Genomic DNA, 20,946 nt, shown 5'->3' with positions numbered 1-20,946 from the left:
AACGAACTTTAATCTAATTTGTATTTGGAAAAAGACTCTTATTTATTAATTTAATATGATTTATAATTGAAAATCTGTTTATTAATCATATATGTATTATCGGAATTAATTTATAGAAGAAATCTTATATTTTTTCCGAAGATAGGTTATTTATCTTTTAATTTGTGATATTAATATTTTATTAAATATTTTCACTGATATGAACTAAAATTTGAGAATTATATGAAATTTAGTGATAAATTAAAATTTAATCCCTGTCGCAACAAACCTGGAATCGGCATCAGTGGATTATGGCTCCCACCCCTTAAACCTTCCGTCTGAAACTACTTTCTCGAGCGAACTCCCATAACTAAAGATCTTATCCTTCCTCAATTCTCGATTGGCATTTGGGTTCCCAGCTATGAACAAGCATTAGCTCTATCATCCCTTGGAAATGGCGACTCCGCATCCCTCATACTTGTTATCTTCTTCCCCTTATCTCCAATCCTCCACTAAAATGGCTCTCAGAGTTCATTCTCCTCCCATTCACAGACTCAAGGTTAGTTTTTTCTTTCTGTGCTGGAGGCTTTGTTTGATGGGACGAAGATTTAGGAAATGGGTTCTAGCAATTTTGAGCTAAGATGGTCAATTTCATAAATTAAATAGAATTTTATTACGCTAATGAGACAATTGGTATTGTGTGGTGACAGTGTATGGTTTGCTTCCCTTTTTTTTGGGTTTATTGTGAAACCAAATTTTTTAATAGGCTATATGCAGGAATGCGCAAATCATTTCGTATAAATGATAATATCCTTAAGGGTTTTGATGCTTGCTTTCAAACAAAAGGCAGTCTCTAAGCTTTTCAAAGTTAAAATGATAGTGTGTCTATGAATATGGACTTGATTTTATATGTCTAACTAGATGAAGGATTTGAGTTTGTATGTTTAGCTTGCTGTTTTATGGGACTTGTACATTTTCATGGTAGTCTGGGAAGTGGGAACTTCTTAAGTACTTGGATGTTTGAGCTTTCATAGTGAAATTAGCTTTTGAATTTGATAGGTTTTTAGTATTTTGCATGTTTCTGCAATCTGCCTAGCAAAGAAGCAGATACAGTTCGTCAGTAATGGTATAATGACCTTTTGAGTGTATATATTTTCTCCCCCACATATCCTATTTGATTGACGTTTGCTGAGCATAGGATTATTTTGTCAGTTGATTTTATTGGACTTTGCTTTTCTAACACATTGGTTAAACCAATTCATGTGGCTAGTAACCCTAGCCCTAAATTTGGTTATGTATTTGACAAGAGAACTGTGCTGAAATAATGGATTAAAGATCAAGTCAGTGCTGATTTGCCCAAATGGGAAAAATAAATACCGCTAAATTGCTTAGATTGGTGCCTTTTTGAATTAGGGTATTGTAATTGTTTCCAAGGGTACAATTTGGTGCTACAAACTTGAGACTCCATCAAGAGGACTCATTTCTGAATCCTGTTTGTGTTAGGGTTGGAACATGGAAGGGGAAAACTGCCCCTTATTGCATAGCTTATTTGACATTCTCAAGTACCAAGATGAGTCCTGCTAGTCCATATTTGTTAGAATGATGTTTGTGATGATAGAAGAACCATTTTAGTATGTAAGCATGTTAGCTTCAAATTTCTAACTTTGGCAATAATTAGTATATAGTCTTCCTTAATTAATAAAAAAAATGTTTAATTGGCAGGCGTCATTTCAGTTTTTGGAAGCACGCAGCAAGAGTTTTAGTGTTAAACCCAATGGGTTCTTTCAGAATACTAGGCTCAATAGCTCTAGTGCAATAAATATGGCTGCAGGACAATCAGGTGAACCTGAGAAGTTCAATTTTGACCATTTTATGAGCAAGGCAAGAAAATTATGGGACAGTTCTCCTCGGCCAGTCAAGACCTTTCCGTGGAAGAGAGCATTGGAGAACTTCGTGCAGCTCATCCTTGATCTTAGCATTGCAGTTATCAAATACTTGTGTGTACCTTTACTGGCAATTTCCTCCCTCAGCGAGATGTCATATTGTGCGCATCAAAAGAAGCTACTTTTTGTTCCTTTGCCACTCCTTATTGGCATTGCTGTTGGTGGAGTCCTAAAAGAAACTGCATTGGAACTATCACCACTTCTCAAGGTTGCTATATTAGTGAAATGAGAAATAACTGTTTTGGAACCATAAACTTTAGTTTAGCAGATTGGTACACAGTGTTTAATATAAATTTATAATGTCTTTTGTGCTGATAAATTAGCAGATGTCATGGCAAGATATGTAAAATTGAGGGGGAAGAAAAGAAAAAGTTTTCTAAACGAATTTCTAGTTCGTGTTCTGTTATGACTTGACTTCTGGTTTAATTGGCAGGATGCAGAAGTTCCATGGCATCTGATTGCCTCAGCAATATTTTTTACGCTGATCAAATTGCCAGGTCCATATTATCCATACTGGGGCCGGATATTTATTCCTCACATTGCGAATGGGGCATTATGGAGAACTTTATGGTCTGTATTTTTGTGGTACAGAAGACCCAGAAAGGGATCAGGAGAAGTGATACACAAAAATTCGGTAAATGACGGTCAATCTGAAACAAATGAACTCTAATATTATGAGGTACTTAATGTTACACTTGCAGAAAACATATGTCCCTTTTTTTTATGTTGAACCTATTGTCTGCATTATAAGTTGTTGCACCTGGCACCACAAGAAATACTAAAATTAGCGGCAAAAGTTTTTGCTATCAAAATTATAAAATTTACAAATAAAAATCTGTTTGCTGCTGAAAAAATAGTTATTGCCAATAATTATTGCAGCAAAAAAAAAAAAAAAAAAACTTTTGTTAATGTCCACAGTTTTCATTGTTGTTGTATTTTTTTATGTATCATTAGCGGCAATTATTTATATTATTGTTGTATATTATTCCATATAGCAGTAAAATTAATGTTGCTGTAAATTTTTTTGCTGATATCACTCAAGTGTCTTGTCTGGGCATATTGCTGATATCACTTAAGTATCTTTTGGTTCAAAACTAAATTCATATACTTGGATTTACTGCATGTTAGCATATGAGAAAAATGTTTGTGCGTGCTGATGTCCACTTCCCACCTTTTGGACTTTGAGAAGGGGTTGATATACACAACCTTCATCTTACGTTATTGTTTCTCCAGTTTGAACCCAAGATGTCCTGGTCATAATGAAGCAACCTAAGTGTTGCACCAAGGATCATCCTCATATTTCTAGAAATATCTAACAAATAATCCTCAATAGTTGGAGAAAGGCTGCTAACAAGTGTTTGCTCATGGCCCATTGATATTTTCTTTGAGTATGTGTGTTTCTATGTTCTTGAGATGGCTTCAATATCAATCACTTTCTTTTGGTCATTTGAGATGGCAGAAAAGTGTCAAAGTTGCACTGTTGCCGATACTATAAAAAATAAAAATCTTTCAATGTTCTCAGAACATCTTGTCATTGTTGTGGAGGTTTTATATATGAATTTCTGTTGATATAGTTGTGCATGTTCATCTTCAGCTTTTTTGGAAATTCCAGTGCCTCATGATATATATATATATTCATCCTACTGTTTGACATTCTTACTTTTTTTTTTTTTTTCAGTGAACACAGTTCAAGTGATACATTTTGCGTACGTCTCAAATTGGGGGCGATTTTAATTGCGATATTAAAGATTCTGCGCATCAATGTTGGTGGTGGTTAAAGTTAATGATAAAGTGATTGAAGAAATCTTCATCAAAATTTCCCCAGCAATTTAACAAAGGTTTCCTAGTGTTGGGAAGATAATTATCAGTCTTGTTTTAATCAACAGCATCCATTCATTGTGCTTAGCTTTTCCTTTCACAAGTTTAATTTGATTTTAGACATCCATAAGATGTAATCAATGGCTAGATTGATGAGATTTTAGTCATGGTTTCTCTGTACTTCTTTCTTTTCCACCTTCTCAGGAGAGGTTTCTCTATAAAGTTGACAGTCTGGTCTTGAATTTTTGTATGAAGGAAACCTGAAAGCTAGTATTAATGTAATTTTCTCACCTGAATTTATCCAGGCATCACTGAGGAAACTTCCCACATTCCTACTGGGACGTCTAATCTTGTAAACTGCTCTATAAATTTAAACCAAATGGAAACATGCGGGTAGCCTATACTGACCATTTTTATAATTTAAAATCTTAATTATTAAAATATTTTTGTTTTCAATGACACAAAACGTTGCTATTAAATTTCTGTAATTTTAAAATTATGACTATTTTGTTTATGCCATTCACGTGCTTTTCTATAAAAAAAAAAAAAAAAATTAAATTCATGTTTAAATTTTTTTATTGTTAAAAAATAAATTTATTAAAATGAATTTTTATAAAACTTTTTATTTTAAATGGAGGGATAATGAATTGAATAGTTTATAATTTGAAAAGGTAGAGATTAATTAATATATTTTTTATATTATATGTAAAAGTGGAAGGGATAATAATGGAATTGGAAAAAATACACTCTATTTTTTTATATTATTTATAATTATATTTTTATTATTATTTAAATTAATGTTGTATTTAACTTCACTTAATCAAATCATTTCTTAAAATTCAAAATAATTTGTTTTTAAAAAAGTTAAATAAAAGCTGTCTTCTTCAACTGTTACAATTATTAAAAAGAAATTTTCAGACCATATGTATTTTATGAACAATAATTTATTATATAATTTATTTAAATAATAAAACGTAACTTTTGTTTTATCTAAAATAAAAGTATTAGTTATTCAAAAACTCTTTTATTTTCAAGTTTACAATTTGAGGCATTATAAAACTATTCTCATCACATCATATATCTCTAAAGAACAAGTATAAGTATCAAATTATTAGTTATTTTTAAATTTATTTTTACAATATAAACTATAAAAATATAAATATTAATTATTTATTAAATAAACAATTAAATAACTCCAAATACCACAGTTGTTGTGTTAAAGAAATTAGAGAAATACTTGCATCATATAGGTTATTAGCGATTATTAAATTAAGGATAAATTATATTTTAATCTCTATATTTTAATATAATTACGAATCGATTTATATATTTTTAAAATTAAACATTTAAATAATTAATAATCAATCTGTCCAAATTAAAAATCTCTTTATTTATTTTTACTTGAAAAATATAAAAATATTTTTTCTACCTTTTTAAATGGATAAATTATATTTAAATTGTTAAATTTTATCCAAACCATAGGTGAGCTCACGAGAGAAGACTATACGCGCCGGTACTACGGATAAAGAGATCCAGTTCAACTGATTTGATAAATCAGTGGAACAATAAATCCCTATACATTCGGAATCATGTCTAACATAAGTAACAGAGAGAATTAAATGGTTGCTTAATGATGGAGAAATATATAGTATATCCGTACGTACGTAACAACGACATGTTATACTATAGTAGTGTCGCGGTTACATGTCACTAAAAACCAAAAAGGAAAAAAAAAAAAGGAAGAGAGGCTTGAGCTATTCGGCCTAAATTCCTACACACATAACCTAATCCAATCTTTTATTAAATTTGAGAATATCAATTGATACTATTTGTGGGACTTTGGAGATCTCTTCATCATTAGAATTCTCATCATACCCACTGAGATCCACATGGTTAATTACGGTGAAAACCACATCAAAAATACACAAAACAATCTGAGCTCTGCTCAGTTTTCATTTTTCAATTTTACCGTCCCACTAAACCAACCACCTCTATTATTTTAACCCATCGTCAAGATCAGCAAATACCATGCCCCAAACTACAATTTGGGCAGAATAAAACTATTCTCATTACATCATATTTCTAAAGAACAAGTACTAGATTTACTAAAAGTAAATATCAAATTATTAGTTATTTTTAAATTTATTTTTACAATATAAACTATAAAAATTTAAATATTAAATTATTTATTAAGTAAACAATTAAATAACTCGAAGTACCACAATTGTGTTAAAGAAATTAGAGAAATACTTGCATTTATATGGATTATTAACCATTATTAAATTAATGATAAATTACATTTTAATCTCTATATTTTAATATAATTAACGAATCTGTAATACCCGGCTGGAGTCCGACATCAGAATTCTACTTTCCGGTGGAATCCGAGATGTCGGAAGTCTCTAGAAGGGTTCGATTTATGGTTTTCTAAAATGTTTTGATATGTTCATAAAGTTTTAAGCATAAGGAAATGAGTTTTTGAGTGAAATGAACTAAGGCAGAAAAGCCAGGTTCGGCCGCCGAAGTTGAGGTTTGGCCGCCGAACGTGCATGGCTTTCGGTTTCACGTATGGCCGCCGAAGGTGGTCTGGCCAGCCACCTATAAAACGGCCCTCAGTCGGTTGAAAGGATAAGCTTCGCCGTTTCTTTCACCTGCTGAGGTGAGACTCTGTCCTTTTTGAGTATTCTTTCATGTTTTCATCCAATCTTGCAAAGATTTGATTGAGTTTTATGTTATTTTGAAGGTTTTGAGCTAAAAACACAAAGTTGTGAAATTTGGAGAGTTTGAAGGAGAGTTGCTTCAAAACTCCACGTTAGGATCATTCATCTACTTAATATTAGAAGGTAAGTGAAGATCCTGAACTTGTTTTTATGATTTTTTATGGTTTTATGGGGTTTATGGAGAGAGTTGCATGAATAGGTTTAAAAAGAGAGTTTTGATGCTTTTGTGAGAAAAGCTTGTTTTTGTGTTATGTAGTTTGTGTTGTTGGGGTTTTTAGGTAGGTTTTGACCCCTTTGAGCATATACTTAGGTGTATGCAAGTTGAGGAATTGAGGTGTTTGAGTTGAGAGGGGTTTTGTGCTTTTGGCGAGAGGCAGAGCAAGTTTCTGCCTTGCGGATGAACTCAGGTTCGGCCGCCGAAGGTACATTTGGCCGTCGAACCCATGAGGAGGTGGCTTCGGCTACCCAAGCTTGTCCCCGAGCTTTTGGACTTTCGGCTCTGGAGGGAAGTTCGGCCGCCGAAGGTTAGAGACTTTCGTCTCTGGAGTGCCTTTCAGCCTCCGAAACTTGCCCCCGAAAGGGTTCGGCAGCCGAAAGTAGAGATTCGGCCGCCGAAGGTGCTTGAGTTTCGTCTCTGGAGAGGACTTTCGGCCGCCGAACCTGCTGCCGAAAGTGTTCTGTCCAGCTTTCCTTTGCATGCTTTGCATGGATGTTAGAGTGAGTTTAAGAGGATTCTTGGGGAGTTTAATAGAGTTGTTCATAAGCTAGTTTGGTCCCTCATTTGAGTTTATCTGTATCTATACAGACCAGAGGAACCAGAGAGAGCAGCAGTGAGTACTGCTCCAGAGTTGTCAGAACCTGCAGAGTCAGTTCAGCTAGCCAGAGGTGAGTGGAACTAAACTTAATGCTTTTAATTGAGAACTAAACTGCTTTCAGCATAGTTCATGCATCATGAGTTTATAATAGGTTGATTGCATTAGAATTCATGAATATGCTGCATTGCATAGTTAATTGTTGTTGTGGGTGAATGCTGAATGATCCAATAGTCTCTGAGAGAAGTCCAGGAGCCTTTGACTACGCCCTGGCACAGAGAAGTCCAGGAGCCTTTGACTACGCCCTGGCAGGTATATAGTAAAGTCCAGGAGCCTTTGACTACGCCCTGGCAACGGTAAGTACAGAGGTGTTATATACACATATACATATATGACAGGAAGACCAGGTGCTCGATTCTACGCCCTGGCACGGCAGAGTTACCGGGACTATGTGGTGACAGGTTTACCCTTGATGTGGATTGTCTGTGATATGATGCATTCCATAAGATCATGTGTGAATGACTTGTTTTACTGTTCTACTCATTGGGCTATAGAGCTCATCCCACTCCCTTAACCCCAGTTTTGCAGGTTCAGTGTACAGTGTACAGGGACAGTCCAGCAGAGGTCAGAAAGAGAGAAGAATTGTGTAATAGAATATAGTGGACATGTAAATTTAAAGAGATGTAACAGTTGTGTATAAAGTTAGAGTTGTGCTTGACTTAGCTGTTATTGTGTTGTAAATCTTTTGTGTACATGGTTTGTTCCTAGAACTGTTTACAGAGTATGTGAAAAATCAGGCTTAACAGGTATAAATGAACCCATCTAGAGCAAGCTCTAGTCAGGGGTACAGAGTACAGAGTACAGAGATAGTGCATGCACAGGTTAAGTCTTGATCCAGAGCAAAGTTTTTATTTTCACAGAAAATGTATGACCATGTATGAGATTTATAGGTACTCAGAGAATATAGCAGGCTTGCTACGGGTTCTGGCGGCCTTAAGCCGATCTGAATCCTAGCGCCGGTGACGGTCCATTTTGGGGTCGTTACAGAATCGATCTCTATATTTTTAAAATCGAATACTTAAATTTTTCTATAATCAATCCATCCAAATTAGAAATCTCTAATACTTAAATTTTTCTATAATCAATCCATCCAAATTAGAAATCCTTCCATTTTACTTTAAAAGTGTAAAAATATTTTTCTTACCCTTTTTTAGATAGATAAATTATATTTAAATCATTGAATTTCAGCATAATTAATAGATTGTAATAATAATTGAGTCTCGAATACTCAGGCAACGGCTGACCCATAAGGGAAGACCAAACTGTAGCCATGTGAAAGACCAACGTGCCGGTCCATCCATGTAAGCGCGATCTAGACCTCACGCCAGTAAAATGGACATAGTGAAGCTCAGGCCTAACTGAGAAAGATCCTGACTTGATGGGTCAGTGAGACAATAGATCCCTACACATCTGGAATTATGTCAACACAGGTGCTGCTGGAGGAAATTAAATGGCCGCCTGAGGACGGAAAAAGACACGATATATCTATATGTACGAGTCTATATAACAACAACATAACAACATATTGTACTATAATAAGGTGGCTACGATTACACAAATAAAAGAAAAAAGATCTGAGCCATTTGGGCTAAATTCACGTACATATATCTAATTCAACTTTTTATTGGATCTTAGAACATCATATTAGTTTTTATATTTTTAAAATCATACACTTAAATCTCTTTATAATCAATCTATCCTCGTATTAGTAATTTAAATATTTTGATCCTTCACTTTTATTTGAAATAATACTTAAATCCCTATTAACTTTTATTTATAATATCTGATTTAACTAATTTTTAACATTTTTTATTTTTTAATTTTTATTTATTAAAATATTTAAATATTTATAATTTTAAAACCATTTCAGCTATTTTTAAATGTTATCAAATAATTTTTAAATAAATTATAAATTTTTATAAATATTATTTTAAAAAAATTATACTTTTAAAAATTGATTATTAGCTAATTTTAAATTAATATTTATAACGAATGAAAAATTATAATTTTAAACTGATTAAATTAAAAAAATTTTAAAGATTTAAATGTAAAAATATCAGAACTAATCTATCGATTATATTAAAATTTAAAAATAAAAGTGTAATTTATATAATATAAAATTTTTCATTTATATTAAAAAATGTAAGTGTTTAAGAAAATATTTTAAATATTTAAATATTTATTTTTTATTAATTTAACTAATAAAATTATAAATAAAAAAAAATTTAAATTTAAATAATTGATTATACATAAATTTAAGTGTTGAGGTTTAAAGAATGTACTCTTAAATTAAAGGACACAACTTCTAACGGTTTGACCTTAAACACACCGTTTTGGTCGGTCATGAGCTTTTTAACTTCCCTCCTTTCTGGAATGCTACGGTTTTATCCAATTTGCTGTAAACAGAAATTGTCTGTTTCTTCTCTTTCCTTTCTGCGCGTAATTCAGCCACTGAATTCGGTGGCGGCTCACCGTGTCTTTCCTCGTCGGAAACGAGTCCACAGCCATGGGAGAATTAGAACCTGAGCAACAGCAACATGAGCAGAAAGAGTTCGCTGACGGTGGAAAGAGAAAGCTGGACGCTTTCGAACTCGCTAAACAGAGAGCTCAAGAAATCGCCTCTCGAATCGCTAGTGACGCTGAGCTGAAACGCCCTCGACTCGTCTCTGAAAACTCGTCCGAGCCTTCATTGTTCTCAAGTTCCGTTTCTGCTCCTCTCTCTTTCCCTGGTAATTTCCACTCTACCTTTGTCTGCGGTTTCTAGGGTTTGGGTGTACGTTGTAGCTATTTCTTTGTGTAAAGTTATATACTTTTCATAACTCCAATCCATTCACGAAACGTTTGGCTGTTGTTTGGTTGCTTTCGACATGCTCATGGAATCGAATTCCCTTGTAGTGGTTATATTTGTTCTAGTCGAGGATTCTTTTATTAGGTGCTTGCTATATTTGATTTGTTTGTTCTTGAGAACAAAGGAGGAAGAAGAACCTTGTGGTGATATCACTTCTTGAATGATAGCTTTGTCATTGTGGAGAATATTATTTTTGAATCTCCAAATATATGACGTGTAATGCTCATGCACACTTTAGGGAGAACCTTGAATATCCTTCCCTTTTAAGGTCTTGGTAAGCATGATAATGCAATTTATCATTGGTCATGTATAAATATGACAATAATTATTTGTTTGAAGAAAATAAAATAAAAGAAACGAAACATAACTATGTTGTACGAAAGGAAAATTTTTCTTTTTGAATGATTCATTTTGGAATAAAAAAATTTTAAGTAAGTTCGTACGAATTAAAATCAAAACTTTTTTGAGTTAAAAAATGTTTCATTTCAAACAATTGAATTAATAAAAAAAATCAATTTAATTAAATTCTCACAAAATTCTTTATTACAAATGGAGGAGGTCTGATTTGTGTTCAACTTTTTCTAGATGAGATGACATTATAATCCTAAAGAGAGAAAGGACAGGACATGGATCCTCTGCTTAGTATAATTTGTTGAGATGACACTATCATCCTAAAATAGTATATTTATTAGTGAAGTACTTTGCTGAAGTCTGGATATGAAAATACCATTCTTGACTTCTAATCCTTTCATGTTGGTTCAAAATCACCCAGAAAAGCCTTAAATCATAAAATCCATATTTTTTCATTCATGTATTTTTGTCTTTTCTCAATTATAATTCATATCTTCAATCATACTGATTTCATGTATAGACATAATTTTAAAATTATTATATTACGTACATGCATCTGTATAGACATAAGTTTTATTTTTCTCTCATCCAGATATCAAAATAACTAATATTTTCGTGTAAATATATATGATCATGAATAAAAAATAACTCATTTATGTATGTATAATGGTAGTTCTATAACTAATAGAGTTTTTAGATGAATATTACATAGTCTAGAACATTTGATGAACTTGTATCACTAATTAAGTTGAATAACCATTAAAAGTTGGTGACAATGATTACAGAGCTGAAAGGGTTTTATACTAAGGGGGTATTTTTTATTATTCATTTGGGGTTAATGTCCTAATACAGTAGGCATGTCAATGTGGTGTTTAAATAAGAATTTCTCAAGCTTCTTGATATTAATGCACTCAGTTGGCTAGTTAGTACTTTCAGCCAGCTCGGGATGGCTTGGTGTATACAGTACTTCTCTGGCTAGTGTTTAGTCTCTAACTTCTCCATCAACATTGTTTAGTAATAGAGGTAGTGCGTTTTACTCTAAGCTATGGTATTAAATGTTGTTCCACATGAGACTTCCTGTTGCAACAAATTTTTTAAATGCTTTTTTTTACTGTCACTGTTGTGGCATTTCTTAATTGGTATGGTAATATACTATTTTCATGCTTTTGATTTTATTCTGAAGCAAGCTATACATTTGTCATTGTCGATGTTGCCATATCTCATTTTCCTTGAATTTTCTACCTCATGATTGCTTGATGCAACTTGTTTCAGTATGGTAATATACTATTTTCATGCTATTGATTTTATTCTGAAGCAAGCTATACATTTGTCATTGTCGATGTTGCCATATCTCATTTTTCTTGAATTTTCTACCTCATGATTGCTTGATACAACTTGTTCCAGTTCCCTTTGCTGCCCAACCAAGTCTATATTCGCATGGCATGGGCAAGAAGATTACAATTCCAAGTGGCAAGGTATGACATTATCTTGCTATCTCTTGAACATAATGCACTATCATCAGATGTCATTGTCTTATATAGTCCTACATTCCTCTAGGTTGGTGTGGTTATAGGGAAAGGAGGAGAAACAATAAAACATATTCAACTGCAGTCAGGTGCTAAAATTCAAATTACCAAGGATCAAGATGCCGATCCCCATTCTTTAACAAGGGACGTAGAATTGATGGGTACTTCAGAACAAATTAGCAGGGCAGAAGAATTGATCAATGATGTGATTACAGAGGTGTAGTTATGCTCAAATTGTGCCTCTGAAAATCTTGGTTTAGAAAATCAGAGGATCCATTCATTATGTTATGCCATCACCTAATTGTTGGAACAGGCAGATGCAGGGGGCTCTGCTTTGTCTGCAGAACATGGATTAAACACAAAGCAATCTGGAGCTGAACAGTTTGCAATGAAAGTCCCAAATGACAAGGTGAATCTAGATCTAGCATCTTCAACTTTGGTGCAAGTAAAATGAAAATGTTAAGACTACCTTTTCTAATTTGTGCTGTTAAGAGTTGTAGGTTGGATTGCTCATTGGCAAGGGCGGTGAAACCATCAAGTACATGCAAAGCAGATCAGGGGCTCGTATGCAGGTGTGTAATAACAGAAAATTGGAAATAAATCAAAATGTATATAAAAAAATATCCTGATTTAAAAGCACTTTTTAACCAACCCCCCCCCCCCCCCCGAGTACGTAATTTGCCCGTGTTGAAGTTATAATTGTGAGTCTTGCCCATATCGGTGCTGTTGCAAGAGTAGAGAGTAGATTGATTGATTCTAACTAGGATATGGAAGTTAATAATCTGAGGAATAAAACAATATGAATTTTAGGAAGGAAAATAATTAATCCCAAAATGATATTCATGTGGACATTGGTATAAATTTATTATTATTTTATTTGCCTTAGGGAGGAAAATAATTAATTCCAGAATAATATTCATGTGGACATTGGTATAAATGTATTCCTTCTTTGAGCTTCGTTTCCTCACCATCTCAGAAAATCTTTGTGTCCACACTCTAGATGCACTTATTTAATCATTTAGGATTCCATGTTTCTAGACAGTTCAATTCTATTGTTAGGCTGGTCTTATCCTTTACAAGACATTAGTGAAAACATAGATTTTCAAATTTTAATCATTCATGACATGATTTATGGTAAATTCAACTGACCATAAATCAAGCCGTCAAGAATGTGAGGTTGCTTATTATGTTGGATGGTAAATGGTCATAAGATATAACTAAGTGTGTTTGCCTAGCACTTTCTCCCCCTTGACTGTTATTACACTTCCTATATGATGATCGAGATTCAAAAAATCACTTCCTCTGTGATGATCGAGATTTAAAAAAAAAAAGTAATCAATGATAGTTTTTTTAAATAATTTTGGTTGAAGTTCTTTATTTTCTTTTATTGTATTGAAATGTAATTTAACCATGATTTTTAGGTAGTCAGTATTATGATATGGTTGAACGGTACACATCAGTTCCCCTCCTAACCATGATTCTTAGTCAATTTTATGATATGAATGCACAGTACACATCACTTCCCCTCCCATTCTAATCTCAATATTTACGTAGTTTCTTATTTGAAGTAATTGGTCAATACTATCAACTCTGGTCCTCATAGTCCATTTTGTTCTACTCTTGGAATCTCATTTCTCATTTCCTCCTCTTTCCATGTTTTATGCATGGAAGTTGTTAAACGCTTTTTCTTTTCCTTAGATTATTCCCCTGCACCTTCCTCCTGGTGACACAATGGCAGAGAGAACAGTATATTTAAATGGTTCAACAGAACAGATTGAGGCAGCCAAAGAATTGGTTAATGATGTGATCAGCGGGGTAAGTCATGTTGGTAATACTTTTGATTCTCATCTATTACTTACTGCATGTGCTTCTAAAAGATCAAAATATTTTTAGAAATGTTGGCATGCAAGAAATTGGATGATCATGCTGTGAGCACAAATAGTGTACTAAATGAGGATTTTTGCTTCTTGTAGTTTTTCATTTTCAAAAGAAGAAAAAGTTGATAATTATTCATTCCTACTATGAAATTAGATCTTTAAGTTGGGCAATACTTTTGTGTTTGATAGCACACTGCTGGAATGTAAAAATAAAAAATAGAATATACAGAAAAAAGCACCTTTGCATTTATCTTAGTAGGAGTTGTACTCTCAATCCAATGCCAACTAAAACTTACATGTCAAGTAGAAAGCAGAATATCTATTATTGTAAGATTAAATGTTTAATTTCACCCTTGTGCTTCTTGAGGATGTTCAATTTAGTAAATTTTTCAACTTCTTATCCAAATTAACCCCGAAGTATTTCAGTTTAAGCTCAATTTAATCAAAAAATAAAAGGGCTAAATTTCTTGATTTAGCCAAAAAATCAATAGCTCGATTTCTTGATTTTTGAGGCTAAATTTCTTAATTTAGCCCCCCGAGCCCCCCAAACAAAGCTAATTTTTTTTAATTTTTAGGCTAAATTGAAATTTCTGGACTAGCACAAAAAGTTGAAAATAGGTGAAATTGAGCATCTCCAATAAGTACAAGGGTTAAATTAAGCATTAAGTCATGATTATAAGACGTATGGCTTCTGGATGTTGCATTCCTGCTTGTCATGTGCATTTACCTGATTGTTATTTAGTTTCTTTCCTGTAGAAACGGATCATAAACCCATCTGGAGCCAATAGCTATGCACAACCAGTTTATACTGCTGCTGTTAACTGGGTCCAGCCAGGACAACCTACCATGCAACAACAGCCCCAATATGGGTATGCTCAACCAGGAACTCAACCTACAACCTCTTCTTACTATGGCAACTACACCCAGCAACCAGCATGGGATCAGTCAAACCCATTGACCATGTCTCAAACACCTCAGCAAATGACTGGATATGGTTACTATGGACAACCTCAACTGGGATCAGCTCCTCTTAATCCTAGCTATAGCTACAATCAGACACCTTATGATCATGGCTACAGTCAGCAGACACCAAGCTATGGACAAAACATTCCTAGTCAGACTCCAACACAAGAACAGCAGAAACCATATGTAACTTCTAGTTATGGATCAGCTACTGTATCATCTCAACCAGATGGGGCAGTTTCCTCCCAATCTCAAGTAGCAGCACCTGCATATCCACCTACTGCTTATAGTCAACCAGTGGCCAATCCTCAAACATACTGGACTTCTTCAAGCTATGCTGGCCAACCACCACAAATGGGATATGATCAAACGGGGTACTCCCAGACTGCTTATGGAGGGATGCAACCAGGTCAAGTCCCGCCCCCACCCCCCCAGCCAGTTTATGGACAAGGTGGATATCCTCTTCAGCCATCTGCTGCAGCAGTAAATTATGTTCAGGACACACAACCCCAGTCACAGCCATCAAACAATGGTTATTCACAATCATTGGCTTATGGAGCTGAAACTCATGATGGGAATTCAAATTCTGCCGTGCAGGAACCGGTTCCTTCTCAAAGCTGAATTTATCCCTTTATATTGTCTGTTCCACTTTCCTAATGTTCATTTAAATGAGTCCCGTTTGGCGATTGTACACTAAATTGTATCATGGGAGGGGTTTCCATTTCTAGGCTTATAGTGTTTGGAAATTGTCTTGTATGTTTATTCTTAACGTTAGCTGCATTTGAACTTGAAAAGAAGTAAAATTAGCCGAGTCCATTTAAACGATTGAGATATTTTAGCAGATTTGGTCCTAGATTTTGGTTGGATTGGAAGTTCTATAAGAAAAAAAATCATTGTTTTTCTGGTCCGGTGTAAACCAGAATGATGAGACCAGTTCTCACCGTTGGCATTTGATATTACGTTGCAACTTCACTGGCAGGAAGGTTAAACACAATGATTGGCATTCTTTTGTTTATGTCGAATTTTTCATATGGGTCTGGTTGGCTACGTCATAAAGATGGAACATTGGAACTCCTTGGTCTTCAGCAAGATGGCTTGTGATATTTATTTGTTAAATGCTTCTGCCATTAATGTGATATTTTGCTTGCCCACTCTGCCTTCGAAAACTAAATCCCGTCTTTTCAGATTTTCTTCAGCAAGGCCCTGTAAAGGCCAGAGTTTGTGGTTCGAACCACCTATACCCCAAATTACTTCTTGTCCATCTTCCATCAAGTATCAGGTCTAATCTAACATCTTTAATTATTCACCCTGCTGGTTGCCCGTTGGATATCCACCCACAGCTTTGATGGTGGGGGAAAGAGGTCGACCCGTAAAAGCTGGAAAAAGCCTCATGAGACACAAGCCGACCACAGCCAATAACGAGAAGCCTAAGAAGTAAATACTTAACTCCACCAGTCAGAATTATGGGATATATCCTGTAGAGAACATCAGCAAGTGATACAATTAAAGCTCAAGATCAAGACTCGTCTTTTATTACATTACCATGTAACAGAGAGGGTGCACTACAGTCTATATGTGCCACTATGAAGTGGCAACCATATCACAAAAGAGTAGATGCATTCCACAAGCGGTGATGGATGACAGGATTCTTGTACATTGATTCTCGGCCACACATCACAAATTCCTAACTATAGGATTGTCGTAGATTGATTCTGAGTCATTCACATAGCATATACTATCTCTCCACTACTATCCATGTCAAGTTCAGGATCAGTCTCTAGATCCTGCATTTCATCATCCATTTCCAGGCTTCCCGCCAGATATTGATTGAGACTACGGGCACCAGCTGCTGGGATGGTGGCTTCAGATATTATCTGCATGATTTCATCAATACTCTGCATGGGCTGATCAGGCTCTTCAAACTGGCTGTTCATTGCATTTTCATTCATGAGATCTGCTGGAAGATTCTTTAGAAACCACTCATGATTCCTAATCTCAGGAATGCTTATCCTCTGTTGAAAAAACGTATTCAAATGAGAAAATCTATATTTGTTCTAATGCAAATGTTTAATTAAACAGAAGGTTGATGAAGCAAAATAATTATAACGAAAAAGGTCAAGGTAAAAATAAGGAAGAATGTACAAAATATTAAACCGAACGACAATAAGCCTCCCCTTGCCCAATTTTCAAATTTCCATTCAACTTTCTCCATGTTTTCTTTAATGCTATGTTTGGATACAAGTTTCACAATGAGGGGTTCAAGGCACTCTGCAAGCAGATATGGTAGTTTCTGACCAATCTGAATGGTAGAAGATTTGGAATTTCAGAAGAAAACTGATAAATAGAACCCAGTGGGAACTCAAAGGACCAAGGTACAAAAAGGTCTGTTGTGGAAAACTTCAGCTGAAGGAGTTGGATTTACAGCTGCATGGGTCTGCTAGAAGTTCAGGTTTATGCTTATCTAGTAGCTCGGTTACACAAAAACTTTGGTTGTTCCAAGTTTTATGTTATTGCGTATCAGATCTCAATCCTACCAATACATAAGAGGATTCCTATTATTCCAGTTCTGATATGTTCAGAACAATTGCCATTACTAGAGTGTTTTAACATTCACATATAATATAAGTATCTAATCATGTTCTCGGTAACCAGGAAGAGCATACTGACCTTTCCAGGGTCAGCCACAAATATTCTAGAGATTAGATGCTGGCACTCCGGAGATATTTGAACATAGTCAGGAATCGAGTACTGGACTTTCAGAATTCGCTGCAAGAAGAACATAATATCTCACTGAAGTATCTCAGAAAAGATGGCACATTAATCTTAAGGTGGCAAATTACATGTATTGTCTTCCGAAAATTCTTAGGCTCATCAGGGTCCTCAAACGGATATGCTCCCACCAACATTACATATAAAGTTACCCCACAAGACCATACATCTGCAATCTGATTAATGATAAAATAAGAGCAAAACATTAGTATAGATATCAGCACACGCATATTTTCGAGTGAAAATAATTTCCTCGCTCCAATGATTAGTAAAGTAAATAGATAAATTATTGAGCATTTTTGTTTAGGAGGCCAACCACTGCAAATGAACTGATGCATTCAATCATCATATTTTAGAAACAATGTGAAAGGAAATTCAACCTGTTCTCCTCAACTTTTAGCCCAATGCAATATCAGTTTCTTCAAAGTTGCAGCTCTTTTGATGCTAACGAGTATCGCATCACAACAGGGACAAGTTAATGCAGCAAGGTAAAAGACAAATAGGAGAAATTTTCATCTAATTCTTGATTTTGGTAATCCACGAAGTTAGAATTTTACTCCAATTTTGAAGTTGAAATTGTTGAAAGATATTCAAAATCCAATGGCATTTCCTGTGAAGCATTTGTAAGAAACTTTCTAGCTTAGAACATGCCTCATGAATGCAATCCTTCTATCTCCTACTTTTATGCAACCTCACTCTTCTTAACCTACTTTTACATTTTCCTCTTGCTTATATTTATTCTGCATGAGTTTTGCAATTTCTAATCAAGTCTTAATTACAGAGAGTACTTCTATACAGTTTAGTTAATTGTATCACTGGCCTCATAAACCTTAAATTAATTTCCAAACAAGCATCAACCTGTATATAAGGGATGCAACTAATATAGAAGTTCAGATAGTGCTGATACAAATGTTTCAAAAAATAACATGATTTTGAGAAGAAGACCACATACTCAAGAGTACAACATATTAATTTTGACAGCCCTATAAGTTCATATAGCTTAAAACAAGTTTTTAATCAAAGAGAATGAGAGAGAAAGAGATTAGGAATATTACCTTGCCATCATATTCCTTCTTAAGTAACACTTCAGGTGCAATGTATGCAGGAGTTCCAACAGTAGATTTTGGTTGTGAATGGAGAACTGATGACTGTTAAAAGCAGATGATACAAAAGAATATGAACAATCAATGGCAGCAATCGCATGGACACTCAAGAAATCACCTTACGGTATTTGTCTTAACAATTAAGAGCAAAAACAAGAAAGAATCATTTTACCTTAGAGTAACCAAAGTCACAAATCTTCAAACGAGGTGCTGGGCTTCCATCCAACAATGTGTTCTCCAATTTTAAATCACGGTGGCATACTTGCTTCATAAAGGATGAATCAAAAGGAGATCAACCCTGTCAGTAAAATTTTTTAGTGAAATAAAAAGAGTAATCTCTCACTAACCATTGCGTGACAGTAGCTAACTCCTGATATAAGTTGTTGGAAGAAGAATCGAGCCTGCATTATAACCCAGATCAAATTAAGAAATTATGAAGACCACTTATATAAAATCAAATTTGTTGAGCAAGAACCTCATCCTCACTGAAGCGTCCTGCATTGCAAATCCGCTCAAAAAGTTCTCCACCAGATGCATACTCCATCACAATAGCAAGGTGTGTTGGATTTAATATGACCTATAGTTGCAATATATAAATTATTGATAATCCCTCTGGAAAGAAGAAGAAAACAAGTTATGGGAATTCACAGACCTCTTTGAATCTAACGATGTTAGGATGCCTCAGTGACCTGTGGTTAATAATTTCCCTTTGTACATTTTCATCTATCTGTTATACAAAAAAATAAAAGCAAGGTAAATCCCAATATCAAAAGTGGAAATTTCTAAAAAAGCTTGGAAGGGAATCAAATTACATAGAATCAATCCAACTAAAGTGGTGCTATCCACATCATTTTCAGAATGAAAACTCAAAATGAGTGGTCTGATTTGAAGATTCTTGGTCCTCATCGATCCTTCTAACTTTTCAAGCTACTTTTTGTGAAAAGTAACCAATCTTTTTTCCACCATAGTCTTGTCTTCTATAACAAATGAATATTGTTGACGTTCAGAATATATAGGAAACAAATTTCTAGACTCCATGGGCATCCACGAATTCTCATTTCATCCACTGGTACCTTGGTGTGGAATCCTCCAGTTCCAGAAGAGAAATATTAATATATAATTGCAGCTTAATGAAACCTATTCAAATTAATGCTTGCTATACGTTTGAAAATAAAAATTAATGAATTAGCTGGTTTAGTTAGACACTAAAGCAAACACCTACTAGACCAAATCACTTCATTGATTTACGAAATGAATTCAATCTGAAACCATAGATAGATCATGCAATTAAATCTGATCCTAAATTAGAAATCATTTATCTTTAAAGTTGAACAAAAATGAAACATAAATCTAGCCAAACATAGATGCATATCAAGCTGATTAGCCAATGAAAATTCTAGCTCAAACACCTAACGATACCACAGATTAAACACAAGCTTAAACCATTAACTAGAAATGAACAAATGAACAAAAACCAATCTAATAAATAGTAAGCACATAAATAGAAAGGCAATTAGACCACACTAACCTTCTCACCTCTCTCGATATACTTGACAGCAACAAGCTCGTTGGTCTGCTTGTCTCTCATCAACTTTGCCACCCCGAAATTCCCAGACCCAATATCTCGAACCAGCTCGTAACGACCACTATCATGCATAATCCGCATATCCATACTTGAACCAACGGTGACCGCCGATCGATCCATTCTCTGTATTCTCAATCTCCACTAACAAGAAAAAAAACGAAAACCCACCAAAATAAAAAGCTCTAGACAATCTTTCACATTATCATCATCATCAGAGGAAGTCCTGATCCAGAGAAATCGAAGGTAGATGAATAAGTGGACACCAAGCTAAATGGGGTTGTGTGTATTCTTTTTAAGAATATAAACAACAGAAAGAAGGAAGGGTGGCAGAGAAGCAGCTCGTGAAGTTGCTATATTTATCTTTACACTGTATACCTCACACTCTTCCACCTTCTAAAACCTCAAAAGACTCGAACTTTCTCTAATATAAAAAACCAGAGCCAGCCCCTTTTCCCATGATTTCCCTCTCTGTAAGGAAACAACCCTCTCTCTCTCTCTCTATGTGAGACTTTGCTCTGCTTTTGCGTTGTGCGTGGGTTTTATCCAAACCTGTAGGAGAGAGAGAGAGAGAGGATATTTTCTCACCTTTTCT

General features: G+C 34.5%; 3 protein-coding genes across 5 annotated transcripts; 2 read left to right on the top strand and 1 right to left on the bottom strand.

The window, feature by feature from the left end:
* Positions 1-291: 291 nt before the first annotated feature.
* LOC110600766 lies at positions 292-4,048 on the top strand. 2 transcript variants are annotated; one of them, XM_021737631.2, is made up of 4 exons: positions 292-538; positions 1,702-2,130; positions 2,356-2,556; positions 3,601-4,048. In XM_021737631.2, the coding sequence occupies exons 1-4, from the start codon at positions 434-436 to the stop codon at positions 3,601-3,603; spliced, it is 738 nt and encodes a 245-aa protein (XP_021593323.1). In that variant the 5' UTR covers positions 292-433; the 3' UTR covers positions 3,604-4,048. The 2 variants fall into 2 exon arrangements, with proteins under 2 accessions (XP_021593323.1, XP_021593322.1); XM_021737630.2 differs by having other exon boundaries at positions 296-538; positions 2,356-2,601.
* A 5,661-nt stretch (positions 4,049-9,709) lies between these two features.
* On the top strand, positions 9,710-15,912 carry LOC110600750 (far upstream element-binding protein 2). Of its 2 annotated transcripts, XR_002485720.2 has the most exons (8): positions 9,710-10,061; positions 11,936-12,006; positions 12,089-12,274; positions 12,371-12,466; positions 12,558-12,629; positions 13,756-13,872; positions 14,691-15,656; positions 15,832-15,912. XR_002485720.2 is itself a non-coding variant. In XM_021737610.2 (7 exons), the coding sequence occupies exons 1-7, from the start codon at positions 9,839-9,841 to the stop codon at positions 15,516-15,518; spliced, it is 1,593 nt and encodes a 530-aa protein (XP_021593302.1). In that variant the 5' UTR covers positions 9,710-9,838; the 3' UTR covers positions 15,519-15,912. The 2 variants fall into 2 exon arrangements, 1 of the variants encoding a protein (XP_021593302.1); XM_021737610.2 differs by having other exon boundaries at positions 14,691-15,912.
* A 488-nt stretch (positions 15,913-16,400) lies between these two features.
* LOC110600751 (serine/threonine-protein kinase SRK2E) lies at positions 16,401-20,946 on the bottom strand. Its single transcript, XM_021737611.2, has 9 exons — positions 20,298-20,946; positions 19,422-19,496; positions 19,245-19,346; positions 19,117-19,170; positions 18,942-19,034; positions 18,722-18,814; positions 17,738-17,842; positions 17,565-17,663; positions 16,401-16,909 (listed from the first exon to the last, which is right to left on the bottom strand). Exons 1-9 carry the CDS (start codon positions 20,472-20,474, stop codon positions 16,619-16,621), a joined length of 1,089 nt encoding a protein of 362 aa, XP_021593303.1. The 5' UTR covers positions 20,475-20,946; the 3' UTR covers positions 16,401-16,618.

Source organism: Manihot esculenta, chromosome 15 (assembly GCF_001659605.2).
Source record: "Manihot esculenta cultivar AM560-2 chromosome 15, M.esculenta_v8, whole genome shotgun sequence".
Lineage (NCBI taxonomy): Eukaryota > Viridiplantae > Streptophyta > Magnoliopsida > Malpighiales > Euphorbiaceae > Manihot > Manihot esculenta.
The sequence above is the reverse complement of the archived record's forward strand: the minus strand, read 5'-3'. Positions and strand labels throughout refer to the sequence as shown.